The 16,156-nt window shown below is 37.0% G+C and overlaps 2 protein-coding genes across 4 annotated transcripts; one reads left to right on the top strand and one right to left on the bottom strand.

Moving 5' to 3' along the window:
- The first annotated feature begins 84 nt into the window (after positions 1-84).
- LOC105044646 (mitochondrial import inner membrane translocase subunit TIM14-2) lies at positions 85-5,457 on the top strand. The gene is made up of 3 exons (XM_010922611.4): positions 85-284; positions 2,869-3,047; positions 4,969-5,457. The coding sequence occupies exons 1-3, from the start codon at positions 282-284 to the stop codon at positions 5,123-5,125; spliced, it is 339 nt and encodes a 112-aa protein (XP_010920913.1). The 5' UTR covers positions 85-281; the 3' UTR covers positions 5,126-5,457.
- A 2,110-nt stretch (positions 5,458-7,567) lies between these two features.
- On the bottom strand, positions 7,568-13,349 carry LOC105044647 (protein IQ-DOMAIN 2). Of its 3 annotated transcripts, XM_029264449.2 has the most exons (7): positions 13,070-13,262; positions 12,779-12,857; positions 12,503-12,622; positions 12,083-12,409; positions 10,699-10,920; positions 8,823-8,942; positions 7,568-8,585 (listed from the first exon to the last, which is right to left on the bottom strand). In XM_029264449.2, exons 3-7 carry the CDS (start codon positions 12,575-12,577, stop codon positions 7,860-7,862), a joined length of 1,470 nt encoding a protein of 489 aa, XP_029120282.2. In that variant the 5' UTR covers positions 12,578-12,622; positions 12,779-12,857; positions 13,070-13,262; the 3' UTR covers positions 7,568-7,859. The 3 variants fall into 3 exon arrangements, with proteins under 3 accessions (XP_029120282.2, XP_010920914.2, XP_029120283.2); XM_010922612.3 differs by lacking the exon at positions 12,779-12,857 and having other exon boundaries at positions 13,070-13,349; XM_029264450.2 differs by lacking the exon at positions 12,779-12,857 and having other exon boundaries at positions 13,097-13,262.
- Between the last annotated feature and the right edge of the window lie 2,807 nt (positions 13,350-16,156).

Genomic DNA, 16,156 nt, shown 5'->3' with positions numbered 1-16,156 from the left:
GCGCACGTGACCTCCCATGGGAAGTTTGGAACAGTTCGTGCCGGCTCCGTGTTTGCTGTTCGTCTTAACCTAGCCAGATAGGAAGACGCCCACTGAGCACCACGTCAGCTTGCCCATTGAAGCCCCCATACGGAGAACCAGACTCTCGGGCGAAGCGACCGTCACAGCCGCCGGCGCGACCGCCGTTTGCTCCACGCCGTGGCGATATAAACCCTAGCAAACAAATCGATATCAAGCGGGAACGCCCATCCCTACATCTCTCGCGGATTTATTATCGCAATATGGTGAGTTCTCTAAACCCTTCAACAATGTCGGAATCCTCGGTACAGCTGGGTTTTTTCTTGATATCTCTGTCTCTTGATCTTACTTTCTTGATGCGAGTAGAGAAATCTTATGATTTGATGCTGGAGCCTGTAAGTGGCTCAAGAAGATGAATCGGGCCGCTAGGATTCGACGTTGGAATCGAGGGATTGGTTAACGGAGGACAAGGAGAATGAGGGAGGGGGAAGAACCCCAAACAAACCCAATGAAAATTCTGAAAAAAATGGGTACAAGTGAGATTAGAAGACAACAGAGAATCCAGATAAGATCATAGAGTTTTATCTTTTTTTTTTTTTTAAAGAAAAATTCATGGCCGAAATCTGATAATATGTTCTAGATGCATTCGGGCACGACACTTAAAAACTGACCTTCCACAGCAAAAGATCTTTCATAGCCGAATGTAAAATTAAATCATTCACAAAAAAAAATTATCATATTATGGGACAAAAATGTGAAATTTGTAGTTGCTTTGGAATTTTCTGGACCTTCATCATTGCAAGATTCTTATTTCAATGCTTGGAATTATATAACATGGTTATCTCAAAGCTTCCATCTAATAGGTTTCGTTATGTCTTCTTCTCATTCCTAATCCTCTGATGTAAACTTACCCTTATCTTCTCATTTGCTTCTCTTTAGGTGTGTTAGACATGACTTTTTGACAATATAGGTCCCTCAATAGCGTCATTTGGTGCAAGCATCAAATTCTTTTCCGCACAAGTTTCTATCCTTGGGCATTCTATTTTCTAGCAAAAAAATCTAGCTTTACTCCACCATAGGCATACTTTTCTTCATATTCAGCTCTACAGTATTCCTGATGTTCGGATTCATAGAACATTGCAAGCTTTTGCTATCAAGTGAAATTATCTTCTGGCCTCAAGGAGAATGCTTCAATAAAGTAACATGCAGAGCACACTTTAAAGTCAGCAGAGAGTCCACAAGGATTTATGCATCCATTAGAGCTTAGGCTCTCATTGTCTTTCTTACTTACCAATAATAGTGCACATGCTCCCACCGCCTCTTCTCCCTCTTGCACACCCAGATAGTGCCCATTCCATTTGGATGGAAGTGCATCATTAACCACTCATAAAGGTCATGTTTTAATTTTATAACTATTTTCAATTCATTTCCTTGTGCTATTTGGGTTTCAGGTAGGGCACCGATTTGTGGTGATGACTTCTTTGAAGTCAACATGTAAAGTGCGCCTATAGCTGAATACATGTGGATGACATTAAGTTGTTATTTAGTTTTTGGAATCACTAACAAGTTGTGGGCTAGGTAGTAGGTGTTATCTTTTTTCTACCGTTAAGATGATATTTATAAATTATGATATCATAGAATCTTTAGCAGTACTTGTACTTAAGTTAGCTAGATATTTCAGTTTGCTTGCTGGAACTAATGATGCACTGCCTTTTCCTTGCATACCCCTAAAACTGGAAATTGTTGATATATTGTTTAATTTTGTTTTGCATATTTTATTCATTATTTTGATGTTACATATCAACTAGGAACCTAAGTTAAGTTCTTTTATTTTCTCTGACACTGGGATTGATATCAGTTTCAGAGCTGAAATATCAAAAAGTTTTGTTGGACCATACCCGTGACGCATTAAGTTGACTCCATATGGATGTATTGAAGCTTGAGTTGATCTAGAGAATGCTCCATATTCTTTAGACCCAGTGCGACATTTACTGTTCTCCATTGATGTGTAATACTCTTCTTTTTTTTCATAATTTAAGCTTCCTGGGTAGGCTTGTAATCTTGACACTCATTCAAATATATAAGTAAATCAATATGGGTTTCATAATTCCAAAAAGAATTCCTGCACTTGTCTTATTAAAATGCCAGGATTTCCTTGGAGGTACATGCTGCTGTTGCTAAACATCTCTGAAAAATGTCAAACTGTATTAGCATCTTTAGATTGCAAACTGTCATAACTTGACTCTATCATGGAATGCAATTAATAGGTAAAAGTAAAAAAAGCAGTGGTCCAATGCATGAGGTTCCCACTACTGTAACATTTGGGGAGGGTTAGATATATGCAGCCTTACCTCTCCATGTGGAGAGGTTATCTTCGTTTATCAAATCCATGACACCCAAGTACTGGAGGAACCTTACCATTGCTTTAAGACTCACCCTCAAAGCAATTAATAGAAAAGTTTTAAAATAGCTGCATATTTTGTAGGTCTTAGATTTTCCTGATATGCATCATCACAATTTCTTCATATTGCAATGCAGGGCCCTGGAATGCCATAATTGGAATAGATGTTAATTGATAATTAATACTGTGCCTATAGAGATAGAAGAGATACAATCTAAGATATGGTGGCTTGTGTCATGCTGTGATGGAAAATTACTTGTTGATATGATTCTATACATTCTACATGGATTTATACCTTTGATCATGCTTCTGTAGCATCTTACTTGTATTTTCATTTTATCAAACATCTTTGAGATTTCACTTATATGCTATGACATGGCTTCCTCTTCCTTATTAATTCTGTTGAGGGTTTTGTATTGTTTCTGATGTCAAATTGTCTGCTTCTGCAGGTTGCACCACTTTTAGCAGGCATTGCAGTAGCTGCTACTGCTTATGCTGGTAAATATGGAATCCAAGCCTGGCAGGCATACAAGGCACGGCCTGTTGTTCCTCGGTTGCGAAAATTTTATGAAGGTGGCTTCCAACCTACCATGACTAGAAGAGAAGCTGCTCTAATTCTTGGAGTTAGGTAAGTATATCTGAGTTATGGGAATAGATAATACAAACATCTCTTAATATCAGCTACTCTTTGGGGTCTGCCTGTAGAAACAGGTAGACATTTCCAAGGTCTATTCACAGGTATAATATCTTATGTATGTGCTTAAAAATTTGAAATGCACATAGAAGATTATTGAATGATAATGATGAATTCTTGTTGGCAGTATCATCCATTGATCTGCAGTTGAGGTAGCTACTGGATGCAGTGAATAAACCATCATACAAATAAATTGCTGCTGCAGTTTTCTATAATATTTTTGCTACTGGATGCAGTGAATAAACCACCATGCAAATAAATTGCAACCGACTGGTTTTCTATGATATCTTTATTCATTGAGTCAGTGTATTGCATTAGTTACACCATGAGCATTTTTTACGTTTGGCCATTTTTTCCATGGTGCCTCGTCTTCAATAAATTGTATACAAACTAGACCAGTATCACGCAACCGCATATGCCCATGCAAACTCAAATCTTTAAAATTGCAGGGTATGATGTTTATACTAATTGGACGAAACTTGGTCATATTTCACATTTGTCATCTTATGATTATAAAAGAAAAGAAAGTTGCATATACATGCTGTTGCTAACAGGAAAAACTAATGAGAAATATCTAATTGAGTTTAAACTTAAAAGTAGCTACCCACTTAAGTTTCAAGCAAAAAATTCTCTCCATTTGAAATATAACTTAAAATCAACTATCCAAATGGGATGAAATAATCCAATTGCCGTTGCAGTTATAAAGCAATACTATACTATTATCAAGTAATACTATACTATTATACTACACTATAACAAAAGTAATACTACACTATTATAAAATAATACTATACTATTATAAGGTTATACTACACTATTATAAAGCAACACTACATTTTATAAAATAATACTATAATAAAGAAATACTATATTATGATAATGTAATACTACCTTATTGTAAAGAAATACTACACTAATATAATATAATAAAACAACACTGTATTATTATAAAGGAATACTACACTAATATATTGTAATACCATTTTATTGTAAAGAAATACTATAGTAATATAAGACAATAAAGCAACACTACATTATTATAAAGGAATACTAAACTAATATAATGTAATACTATCTTATTGTAAAAGAATATTGAACTATGATAATGTAATACTGTATTATTTTAAAGGGTATAAGATTATAAGGATAATTTCAGTCAAAATGGGTAGTTGCTTTTAACTTATGTTTAGATGGGTAGGTACTTTTACATAAAATTATTTGGAAAGCTGCTTTTAAGTTGAAAGTAGAACTGAGGATTTATCTCTAGTTCTCTAATGCTAGCACATCTTTATTGGTGCATGTTTTTACTCATAGGCTTGCATTATGAACAGTAGTTGGCAAAAGTCAAAGATATTTGTTTTAGCTAATTCTATTTTGATAGTTATGTGCTGTAAAAGTGGAAGGATACAAGATGATGTTGGATTTGTTTGCTATCATATTTCATATTATGAAGCAAATAGAGCAACTCTCCATAATTGGTTCTCCTTCCCTATCAATGCCTGTCTGTTGATTTCACTGATTAGAAATTTTCAACAATTCGGGATTGTGCAAAGTGTATTCTCATTTGTATTCTCTGTAAAGGCATTTTGTGTAATAATTAATGGAAAACCATATGTTTCAGGCTCTTTAATGAGTCACTTTTCACTTATTGTGCAAAGCATATCCTAGTTCAATTTTCCACCGCTTACCGAGCTTGTTTCTTGTTCTTGTACATAAGATGGCAGGAGATGAACTTGACATTTATCTTCTGTATTTTTCCCCATATTATCGACTATGTGATTGATGTACTTTTTTTTTCTTCTCATTCCTCTTTTCCCCTACCATTATCCTGCTTTTTTTCTTTCCAATGTCCCAGGGAAAGCACCCCGCCAGATAAGGTCAAAGAAGCGCACAAAAAGGTTATGGTTGCCAACCATCCAGATGCGGGAGGAAGCGATTACCTTGCTTCAAAAATCAACGAGGCAAAAGATGTGTTGCTAGGGAAGACCAAAGGCGGAGGATCTGCATTTTGATGTTTCCCCTCTTATTAAGAGTCCTGGTGCTGCCTCCCAGTTAAATCAGAAGACTGAATTAATTAGAGAAAAGGTGGAGAGCTTGATTTTTTATTATATCATTTATTACACTTACCTAGACCATCTTCAATCTCTTTTCAGCTAGCCTAAACTTCAAATAAGCTGGCACCTTTAAAAAAATACTGTGAAAAATTTTGTTGTGCATCCGCTAAGAGTACCATCAAATGTATTACTTTTAATGTGGAGGACATGTAAACACTAATCACCGGATGTTCTCAAATTTGTTATGCATTGTGGCTATCAGATACTGGAATTGTTTGATTTTGAGCAAACGACCTGGAGAAATGATAATGTGGCATGAAATATACACCATGAAAAGTTCTGTTTGGATATTTGAGACTTGGCAACAAATCCCATTAAATTGAACTGCATGATTTTAATATCTTGCACTGACTATTTCCATTGGAAAATTGGGGACTGGTAATGCGTCACCACCACCATCTTATTTACAAAATCTTGTGTGCTTGATAATGTCCAGACTATGTTGTGGCCAACTTTTTTTCATCGTAATCCCTATTCTCAATTCTGGTACGAGTACTCTGCTCTAGTTTGTTTGTTTTAGTCAAATATGGGATGTAGTGGTTGTGTTTTGTGAATTTTTGTGAACATTTATGCATTGCTCTGAAAACCATATCAAGAACTTTGAGATTTCTAATCAGGCTGTATTACAAATGCCTAAATGGGTCCAATGCCTAACATGGACGCAGAAACCTCTTTTTTTTTTTTTTTTTCTTGCCTCAGGGTGTGCTTACATTTTACCCGTTATTTGGGTGTTCCACATATGCACTCTTTGCATGGGAAATAAACTTATGATTAACGGATGTAGTAAGCACGTTTATATGGAGAGTGCAAGTCTAACCATGATCTCACCATCAAGTACCTCTACGTTCTTACGGTTTGCACTGCACTTCGGGGGTGGGTGTTTGAAAATAATTGTCATACACCTATTATGTGCTTTATTTAGTCCACCTCTCTTCTGCCCTTCTTCTTCTTCTTCTTCTTCTTTTGGTTGGGAGAGGGATAGAAGAGGTGCATGAACAAAAATTGATGACAATGAATGATTCTTGTATACAATTTTATTTTTAATGTTGAATTAATTATATGATGTTATCAACAGATTATACTAAAATCAAAGAGTAAAATAGCATCATTGCTATTGTTATTAAAGTACCAGGCTAGCAAAAGCTTTTCATAGTCGATACTGATCCGGTTGACACAAGGCGCAGACACTGATGATGATCCAAGGTCAGGCTTGTCGTCGCCAATTGCAATAACCCTTAGGCAAATTTTCACGCATTATTTAAAGACCTCGTAAAGATCAAGGTCATGTTTAGGCACTTTAATCTGAATGCTGAGAGAAACCAAAGGGGTATTGACTAGCGCAGTGGTAATAAAATATCAGAGGTTTGAGAACGGGAAAAAGAAAACAAGAAAAAGATAGAGAAGGAAAAAGTGCAGTTGTGATCGACCGCGTGGAGGAAAGGTATTTGTAATTTTATGCCATCAAAAAGTTGGACTTCGGACAAAAAATAAAAAGGTGTTTGATTCGCAATCGAAATCAGAATGAAAATGAGAATCGAAATTGCTTGGAATTGAAATTGGAATAGTCAAATCCTCCGAAGCGTTTGGTTCGTGATCGAAATCGAAATTAGAATGAAAAATTGAATCTATAGAAAAGAGTAGGAATTGAGTTCTATATAGATTGAGTCATTCTCATTTCATCCCGGAATCGGATTCTTTCCAACTAAACAATTAGAATGGGAGTCACCCATTTCGATTCCAGATCCTCACTCCTCCCAACCAAACACTCCTTAATGACTTGATATTAGGGAGTTTATTGGTGCTGGTATAAGATGAACCATGTTCCGAAGATGAAGTTCTCTGATCCGTTGTATGGCATGTTATCTCTAAGTCAAAACATTCTGGGCTAAATATGAGCCAAACCTTATTTTTGCTTGATTATTTTTTTTAAAAAAAAATTGCAAAGATACCTTCTGAAGAAGTTTTGATCGGAAAACTTCAGAAATTATCATGTCATCTCACACAAACAAATGCAGTATCTCATGGTGATAACGGCTTATACAGTTATCCTGACTCCAATGCCCAGAAGTACAGGAGAAAACTTGCTGCAGAGACCAAGTCTTCGCACTTGCATCTATGCTTTATTTAGGCCGCTAGATCACGGTCACTGCCACATAATAATAACCTGCAGCTTAAATTCCAGCCAGTCAGAGGCTTCGAACAGTTGAAATCATCACTATGCCAAGCATTTTTTTACATGGTTTGAATGCCCTCGACTTCATTGCAGCTACTAAATATCGTGTTGATATACAGATCACCACCTCCTACATTGCCATAACAAAACGAAAGGTGAATCCATCATGAATAAATATTATCTTTCATTCAACACCCAATAGCAGGAAAAGACAAGTCTCAGGATCCAGTATCCTGTCGTAGAACTTGAAACAAATTCTTGTTTATCCCACTACAGCAAGTAATATGTGGGAATAAAACTAAGAAAAATAATAAAACAAAGCAATCCGCATAAGCGAGTGTGTCCCATCCATAAACAATTCAATAAAAATCAATTGTATTACAATAAACAAATTGGCTGTAATAATAGGTCCTCCACCCGAGCTTTTTTCCATCTCTGTGTCACCTTAAGTTCGACTTGTTACCTGCTTACACCGTTGCCAGTTTTGTGGTCTGCATGGACTTCGACATCCTCAATGAATGCAATGTCCACCTTGGGAGGACCTGAGTATCGCCTCACTCCTGCTGGAGATGTCACACTATTCTTATCTCCCACTTGAAAAGACAACCTCTTCTTCACAGAACCGACAGACACTGTATCTGAAGCCTCAATTTTATCATTTAACAGGCTCTGGATGCGGGTTTTGGCCCTTGCTGATTCTGTTGGTGCCATGTAGCTAGGAACGGCCGGAGAGCTTGCTAGGCTCTCATCATCCCTAATGGATGACCCTGCTATGCTGTGCCTCCTGGGGCGCTCCGACTGTGTGCTGATTACACTCCTCGAGTCATCCTCTGACAGGCCCCAGCCAGTTTTCGGGCTTGCTGATTTTATCTTTCCCACAAGAAGAGATGTCTTGGAGTTAGGCGTTGATGGAGACTGGCGGCTGGCAGGGCGGTTTAATTTCTGGGTGGTGGGTGAGTGCCGATCCGGATTGCTGTCACGCCGAGCATAGGCTTTGATTATTTCCCCTCCAACATTCTGGCTGGTGCTCTTTACGGAGGCATGTTCACTGTTGAGTTCTTTATCCGTCATGCTCTGGCTTTCCCATGGCCTTGCTGCCATCCAGCGCTCCAACCAGCTCCAACCCCAGTGTGGGTTGTTGGGATCCATAAACATTGGGGTCACTGACCTTGAAGAGTTCTTCCACTGTTGGACAGTTCAAGAGTTTAAAATACTTGAATATAATCCATGCTCGTTTCATAATAGAAATGGAGACTGGATCAGATTGACTAAAACAGTACTAAGACTAAGTAACAGCTAAATGGAACAACACAACATACAATAAACTGCGAATGGCTGATGAGAAAACATAAGTTGATGCTGTTGCATGAAGAAAATTGAACTAGTATTCGATCACGTGATTTAGTTAAATAAGCTGAGTACCTGATGAGTAAATGCATAAGCCAATGCTCTCTCCCTTCTTATTGCAGCCTCTTGCTTGCTCAGCAGACTTGCTTCAATTTGCTCTTTGGATTGCATTCTATCATCCCATTCCTCTCCCCTCTGTAATCAAAACAAACATCAGTAGGCTGATATGGTTAACTTGCTTTACCATAAGTGTAATAAACAACATATCAGACTCTGGTGGACCAACAATTAAATCCTTTATTGCTTTAACAATCAAAGGAGAACTGCACATAATGAGGAAAATGCACCTATTAAACAGCGAACCCTAGATCACAGCATAGTTTCAAGGAGTTATGGTTAAATTGAAATGTAATAAAACCCTATCAATATACATCTTGATCCTAGTCATGCTAGTCCTTCATTTTTGGAAACAAATATTGATCAATCTTCTTTCCCAGGACACAAATTGCTAACACTTCAAAATGCTTGGACGAGACAGCAAACGAAAACTTTAGTTTTCAACAAATCATATTTGAACATTATTAATGAGAAGCCACAGATGGAATAGGGTGTACAACCAAACCCAGAGGCTATTGGTTTCAATTGGAATACCTAATCTGTGGGCACGGTCTAAATGTGCCTCTTTCCATTATAGCTATATGTCCGTATCACTAATACCAAATACGTCAAAGAAATCCTAGCCTACATGTGATCTGAAATAACATTATTTCATACAGATATACATACATGAAATATTAGCCAATTTATGCACACATCATCACTTGCATCAGATTTATATGATTGAGGCACCCATCCATGTACACATCCTTACATTCATATATACAAGTATATATACAAACACATGAACAGGTGCACACATGCTCCATTACATCCATCACATTTGCATGCATATATCTGGTAGCAAATATATATATATAGTTTTGCATGTACCAATATACACTTGTTGCGCTAAGAAATAGTTATTTCTGTAATTTTTTTTGAATAAATGACTTCACATCTTGCATATAACCATACACTGGTCAAGTTTCCAGGTGGTTGACAGGTCAAAGACTTGAGCCTTTTTGGACATTGAGCACCCATGCCAAGTGTTCTCGAATCAACATTGCACTATAGATTTGCTTACCTTAAAAGCAAAGGCAACCAAAGAAACGAGTTAGAGAAGATGTTGAAAGAAGATAGTGATCTATATGGAGCTGCTAAAGAAATTATAAGGACCTATAAATCAATATCAGCACATATAAAAACATAGAATAACTACATCTAAGTCCTAAAAATAAAACAACAGAATGGAATCTTTTGACCTGTTAAACAGAGTTACTTCAAGTGAGCTGGTCCCCTCCTTCCCCCAACAAAGATACACTCATGGAGAGGGGGAGAGAGAGAGAGAGAGAGGAGGGGGGGGGGGGTGCTGTTGTTGCAAGGGTTTGCCTGCTTTGTGTAACAAAAATTTCCCATTCTCTAGAAGCACACAGATAAAATTTCTAAGCGAAAGAAAAGGCAATGCTTTTAGTTCTGGAAATAAAGAAGAGGTTTGTTGAGAAAGGATGTTAAGGCACAAAGAGAAATGAGCAAGGCAACGCTAAAAGCATCTTTCTCTATTTTATTCTGCAAACCCACAAGTCCACTTGTGTGTTCCACTGTCAAGCATAGTCCTACCAGACAGTGTTCATTTTCCTAGTCTCATTTTTGGTAATTTGTAAAACATTATTCCCACCTAAAATTTCATTCCAAGCCCTGGTCACTTTGTAATGTGAAAAAAGAGAAATGAGCAAGACAACAATAAACTGGAGTTTAATGCTGGTTTCTGATCGTCTGTGCAGACAAAGGGTTAAAGCAGAAAAGCAGACCCCATTTAAATATAATAAATAAAATGCCAGGTATATGAATGTACCCTTAAACTTTCAAGCTCTCTCTCACGTTTAAGCAGGAGCTGCCGTTGAAGGGCCAGGTTTTCCTCTTGCATTCGGATTCTCCTAGAACGGATCTGTGACTGCACTCTTGCCAGTGTCTGCATGCAACGTAATGTAGTTGTGGCTTGACGCTTGACAGAATTTCCATCAATCAAGGACTTCAACCTAACCAGTCCTCTCAGGGCCCTCAGTGCTCTTCTTGCCTGATATAATGTTGAAACAATTTAAAAATTTTGCAAGCATATTCATCAGCTTAAGAACATGAGATTTAAATACTAAATTTTATGGGAAGTAAACTGTCAACAGTAAATTTAACAAAAGATAGGGCCCATAGGTGCCTAGTGGATTTCATGTTGGCATTAGATATACTGTTTGATTCTAAGAAAAAGATAACTGTCATACTATCAAGAATAATTCTGAATTTTTTAAATTATGATCAGTGTTCCTATTTTGTTTCATAAAGCTTGAGCTGGAAGGAGACAAATTACAACTTTTTTTTATTAATATGTCATAGTATAAGTAGCTTTAACTGACATTGGTGAAAATGTAAAATCAGGAACGGGAATCGGGAAATGGCATACCGAGGCCTAAAAAAAAAAAAGACTGTATAGGATGTAGTAAATAACATGTTTCATGCACATTGAGGGAAGTTTTCTTATTTTTGTATAAATGAATTTAACAACTATGTCTCTTAAAAATATTGATCTAGAAAATGACAAAATAATGAATACAATAAAATATAAAGTAAAATTGAATATGCTTTTTAAACGTAAGCAAATCTGGCACTTGAAGTCTCCAGCACAAAATGTTGTGCTCAACAACTCACGAGTAATCCAAAGCTTGCCACATATTCATAGATGCAATAACCCTCCTGTAAAAGCAAACTATTTGACTAGTAATTCTCTGCCAGGAAAACTGATTTAACTAGAAATTGAACTTTCTAGAAAGATGTACAAGAGAAAGATCTTCTTTATTATCTTTTGCAGAACACTGAGAAACCTTGTTTGAAAGGTTTCATACCAAAAATTTTATGGTCTCAAATATGATGCTGATAATATCTAAGGCAAATAACTACATTCTTCAACCACCATAATAGTTGGCCTTCTTTTCTAATCTTTAAATAGAAAAGGAAAAAAGTAGAAGGCAAATAGGCAATCTAATTTCTCAAATCATCAATCCTGGTCCAGAGAGAAACAGTATCCCCTTCAGTTACTACGATCATAGTTTAACATGCATTGCTCTTCAATCATAATCACACAGTTTAATATCACAGTTCCATCCATTAATATGCAAGAATGCGAAGCAAAAACTAAAAAGAAATCTATATGAAACAGTGAGAAGGTTTGAGTATTTGGGTTTGTATACCAGGTATCCTCGGAAGGCAGTCTGGATCTTGATTGCCGCAACCTCCTCTCTCGACTTTCCGGGGAACCTTGCTACTGTTGTGAGGCGAACGACCTCTGCAGCAGCCTGAGCAGCTGCCGCGGCAGCCTCCGCTGCAGCTGCAGTGGCCAGCACTACAGAGCAGGCATGGTTGTTCTGCTCATTCTCGGCCTCGACCACTTTGACCTCCTCATGCTGAGGCAGAGGTGGAGGAGGAGGAGCTGAGACTGGAGCAGCATTCTCTAATGGCTCCGAAGGGGATGGATCTGAATTCTTGGACGTCTCATGTACTGATTTCTTCTTGGATTTCTGATAATAGGAGGAGAAAAGATGACAATTTGAACAAAGACATTTGATAATCGCAAATTGGAAAAGCAAAGGAATGTGAGTAAGATCCCAAACCTCGCTCTTCTTCTCCTTCGATTCTGGGCTGAAAACCCTCTTGACAGCACCAAACCACTTCGACTTTCTCCCCATTCTCTCTTTCCTTCCCTCCTCTTTATCTCATTACACGGCTCCGATCTTGAAATAAACAATCATCCGAGAATGAATACCATAAATTCCACACGGTCGAGTGAAATTGCGAGATCAAATAAATGGAATCTTTCGAGCGTTAGGAAACGCCAGATCTCGACTTCCTCCAGAAAAAAAAAAAAATTCAAAACTCAAGTCTCTCACCTTCAAAGATCCAGAAGAGTTAGCAGAACCAAAAATACCACAACAATTTAATCTTTTGCGCAAAGCCAGAACAACCACACTGAAATCAAGATAAAAAATTCTCTCGGAAGAAATAAAGATAAAAAAGAGATCTTTCACCAAAAACTATACGCCCAAAGGAAGAAAAAACAAGCAAGAAAAGAGAAAAGAGCTTCGCATCGGCCCCAACACCGCCGAAAATTAAAGGACAAGGAAAAGCAAAAGAGATCAAAAACCAAGAGGAAAAAGAAAGCTGGGAAGCAATGCATCAACCTGTTAGGGATTCAAATACCCCATCACCTCGTAATGTCGATACTCGTCTCTCCCTCACCTCTCTACTCCCCCGAGCAGAGAACAACGAGAACAAAGAAACAAGCTAACGACGGAGAAAGATAGAGGATTTGGACGGATCGGGATAGGAGCAGAGAAGAAGAATCTCCCTTTTACCCCGTGCGAAGCGACGAAGCAGGCAATAAAAAAAAAAAAAAAAAAACCGCCAGCTGAGGGGAGGGTGGAGGGTAGGAGAAAGGGGTGGGGCCCACAGCGGGAGCCCGAGCCGGTGGTGATCTAAATTTATTTATTTGTAGTTATTGTATTGGATCATATCCGGGCGGCGAAAATCCGACATGAGTGCATCGTTACCTCCGATTGATTCGTATAGTTATTATTTTTTAATATATTTAATATTTATAAATTAATTTTTTATTTAAAATTTTTATATGATAAAAATATTTTTATTTTTTAAAAATATTATAATATTTTATATTTATATTATAATATTTTATATTCATAATATATATATAATATTATATTTTTTAAAAAAAATAAAAATATTTTTATCATTCAAAATTTTTAAATAAAAAATTGATCTATAAATATTAAATATATATTAAAAATAATTAAATAAAAATAATTTTTATATTAAAATATTTTAAATTATATTATAATATATATTGTCATAATTTTTTAAAAAAAATAAAAATATTTTCATCATATAAAATTTATAAATAAAAAAATTGATTTATAAATATTAAATATAAATTAAAAATAATTACAATGTAGACCAGCCGAACGTGATCGTGCATTTGTCGTCGAAGTTTGCACCGCCCGCGGTGCACAAAGAATTTCTCCGTATCCTACAGCTCTTTGGATCGATAAACCGCCCACCTGCTTCCCAAATCGCAAGAGAAATTATTGCATAGACCAGATTCAAGTGGACCGGGGCTAATCGCGGAGCATACGTACAGTGGATAACGTGCAATCGGGAATTGATGAAATACACGGGGGTAATGTGTGGTGTGTTATCCACCGTGCAATTATACGTGGTCGATTGGACCTGGTCCAAGTACTATTTAGACCGTTATCAGGGACTTTATTGTCGGTCCGTCGACGTGTCAGAAGGCAACTGATCGATTAATGGATTAAGTGAGAGAGCGGCCGAAGTACGGCACCGTTGCGGTGATCGCATTAATGGTCACCGCGTCAGTACTAAATTACTAATCCCAGTGATTGCGAGCTTATTTATTTCCGGGTTTTGGGTATCTTGACTTGTGGGCTGGTGATGCTGTTTCCATTTTCCAATTAGAGCTGGACATAGAAAGTTGATGATGCTGCTTTAAAATAAAAAAAAAGGGGAAAAAAATTTTGCCGGCATATGATCTGCTATTTAATTATTTTTGGAAGCTCGCGTAGGGTATCCCGTGTACTTGCACATGGCTTCACTTGTTGCATTTTTTTTTAATCTTAATTTAGAGGAATGGTTTGGGTGGCTTTAACGGGTAATGTTGGGGGTAGGTGTGAAAGCGATTCAAAAAATTTTATTTTTTTCTAAAAATTAAGTAATTTTTTTTGGGATGCAGATTCTTGGCAACATGTCAATTTGTTGAATGGATGTTAATGGATGAAAATGAAATTCGATGGCTCTTCATGGAAAGTGTCCCTTCTTATTCTTTTAGTTATTGAGTCCTTAAGAGTATTGTACTTAAATTTCCACATTTGCCATGCCTTATAATTTGAGTTTAATATACAACATTATTTCTTTGACATTGTTAAAGGTCCTTCTTAGGTGTTCTCCATCTTTATATGTTCCTGAAATCTTCTCTGCCAACTTTATCCTTTGGTTTGCTTTTAGTTAATAGTGATGATGGTCACTAATAGCTTGTTAGCCTATAGCTATCATAGTGTTGACAGGTATTATGTTCTCATTAACAAAGACAAATCTGATGGCATACAGATATTGATTGACGTGATAATATTGCTGTGATGTTTGTCCTTTGATATTTTACTGCCTTATTGTTTTAAGCTTTATTATCTATTTTGATATTATTAAAGCCAATGACAAATAAATTTTTTGCTACTATTTTCTCCATAAAAAATATGAAACCTAGCAAATTCATTTGAAGGGCAGAATATAAAAATAATTGATGTTACTGGAACAATCCCAATTTATTTGTACTAATACTCTATCCCATACTTTGTAGGCTGCGAAGATAGGGTAGATTTTGGATCCCTATATACTAGAGACATGTTAGATCTTATATTTGCTTTTTATAGATGACTGTCTTCTGATGGATCCGACATCTATCTGAAATATGATTGCTTCACGAGGATCTTGGAGAAATACTACCTCACCTCTGGATAGAAGATGAATTTTCTTAAGTCTGTTGTGTATTTTATCCCGAAAACGAAGATTCTATTGAAGCATGTGCTTGTAGAGCGGCTGGACATTACGGATTAAAGCAGGTTTTGGAGATACTTAGACGTCCCCATCATGGGACGAAGGTTGCAGGGCTCAAGAGTAGAGCGATCAATTCAGGAGCATCTTGAGGGTTGGCAGGCTAGTTTATCATCTACGACGGGTATAGTCATATTGGTGAGGTCTGTTCTTAACTTGGTCCCCATCTAACTTCTATCCAACATGTTCTCTCAAGGATATGCTCGATAAATCTCAAACAATTTTTCAAGAGTTTCTTATGGGGCTTACACCAGAGATGCGGCAGTGTGCACCTCATAGCATGGGATGTGATTTGCTAGTCGATCAGAGATGGGGGCCTTGGCTTTCATTTGTTGTTGGTTAGACGTAAGGCCCTAATCACTAGACATGCCATATGTTTTCTTCTCCAGCTCAATAATTCTATATAACTCATAGACTTCTTTAGTTGATATTCGAGCTAGACGAGGTAGCTAGATCTGTGCTCATGCTCCATTGATGATGGATCGAGTTTGATGGCTGGTAGAAGATGGATAAACTATAGATTTTCTATGGGACTCGTGAGTTGCTGATCTTCCACTGAGTCACTAGTCGACCTTCGTAAATATTGAGGTTGGCGAGTCCATGTGGATTTGTGACCTGTTTCATCA

The sequence above is a fragment of the Elaeis guineensis genome, chromosome 5 (genome assembly GCF_000442705.2).
Source record: "Elaeis guineensis isolate ETL-2024a chromosome 5, EG11, whole genome shotgun sequence".
NCBI lineage: Eukaryota > Viridiplantae > Streptophyta > Magnoliopsida > Arecales > Arecaceae > Elaeis > Elaeis guineensis.
Note: the sequence above shows the minus strand (reverse complement) of the source record. Positions and strands in the feature narration are given on the sequence as shown.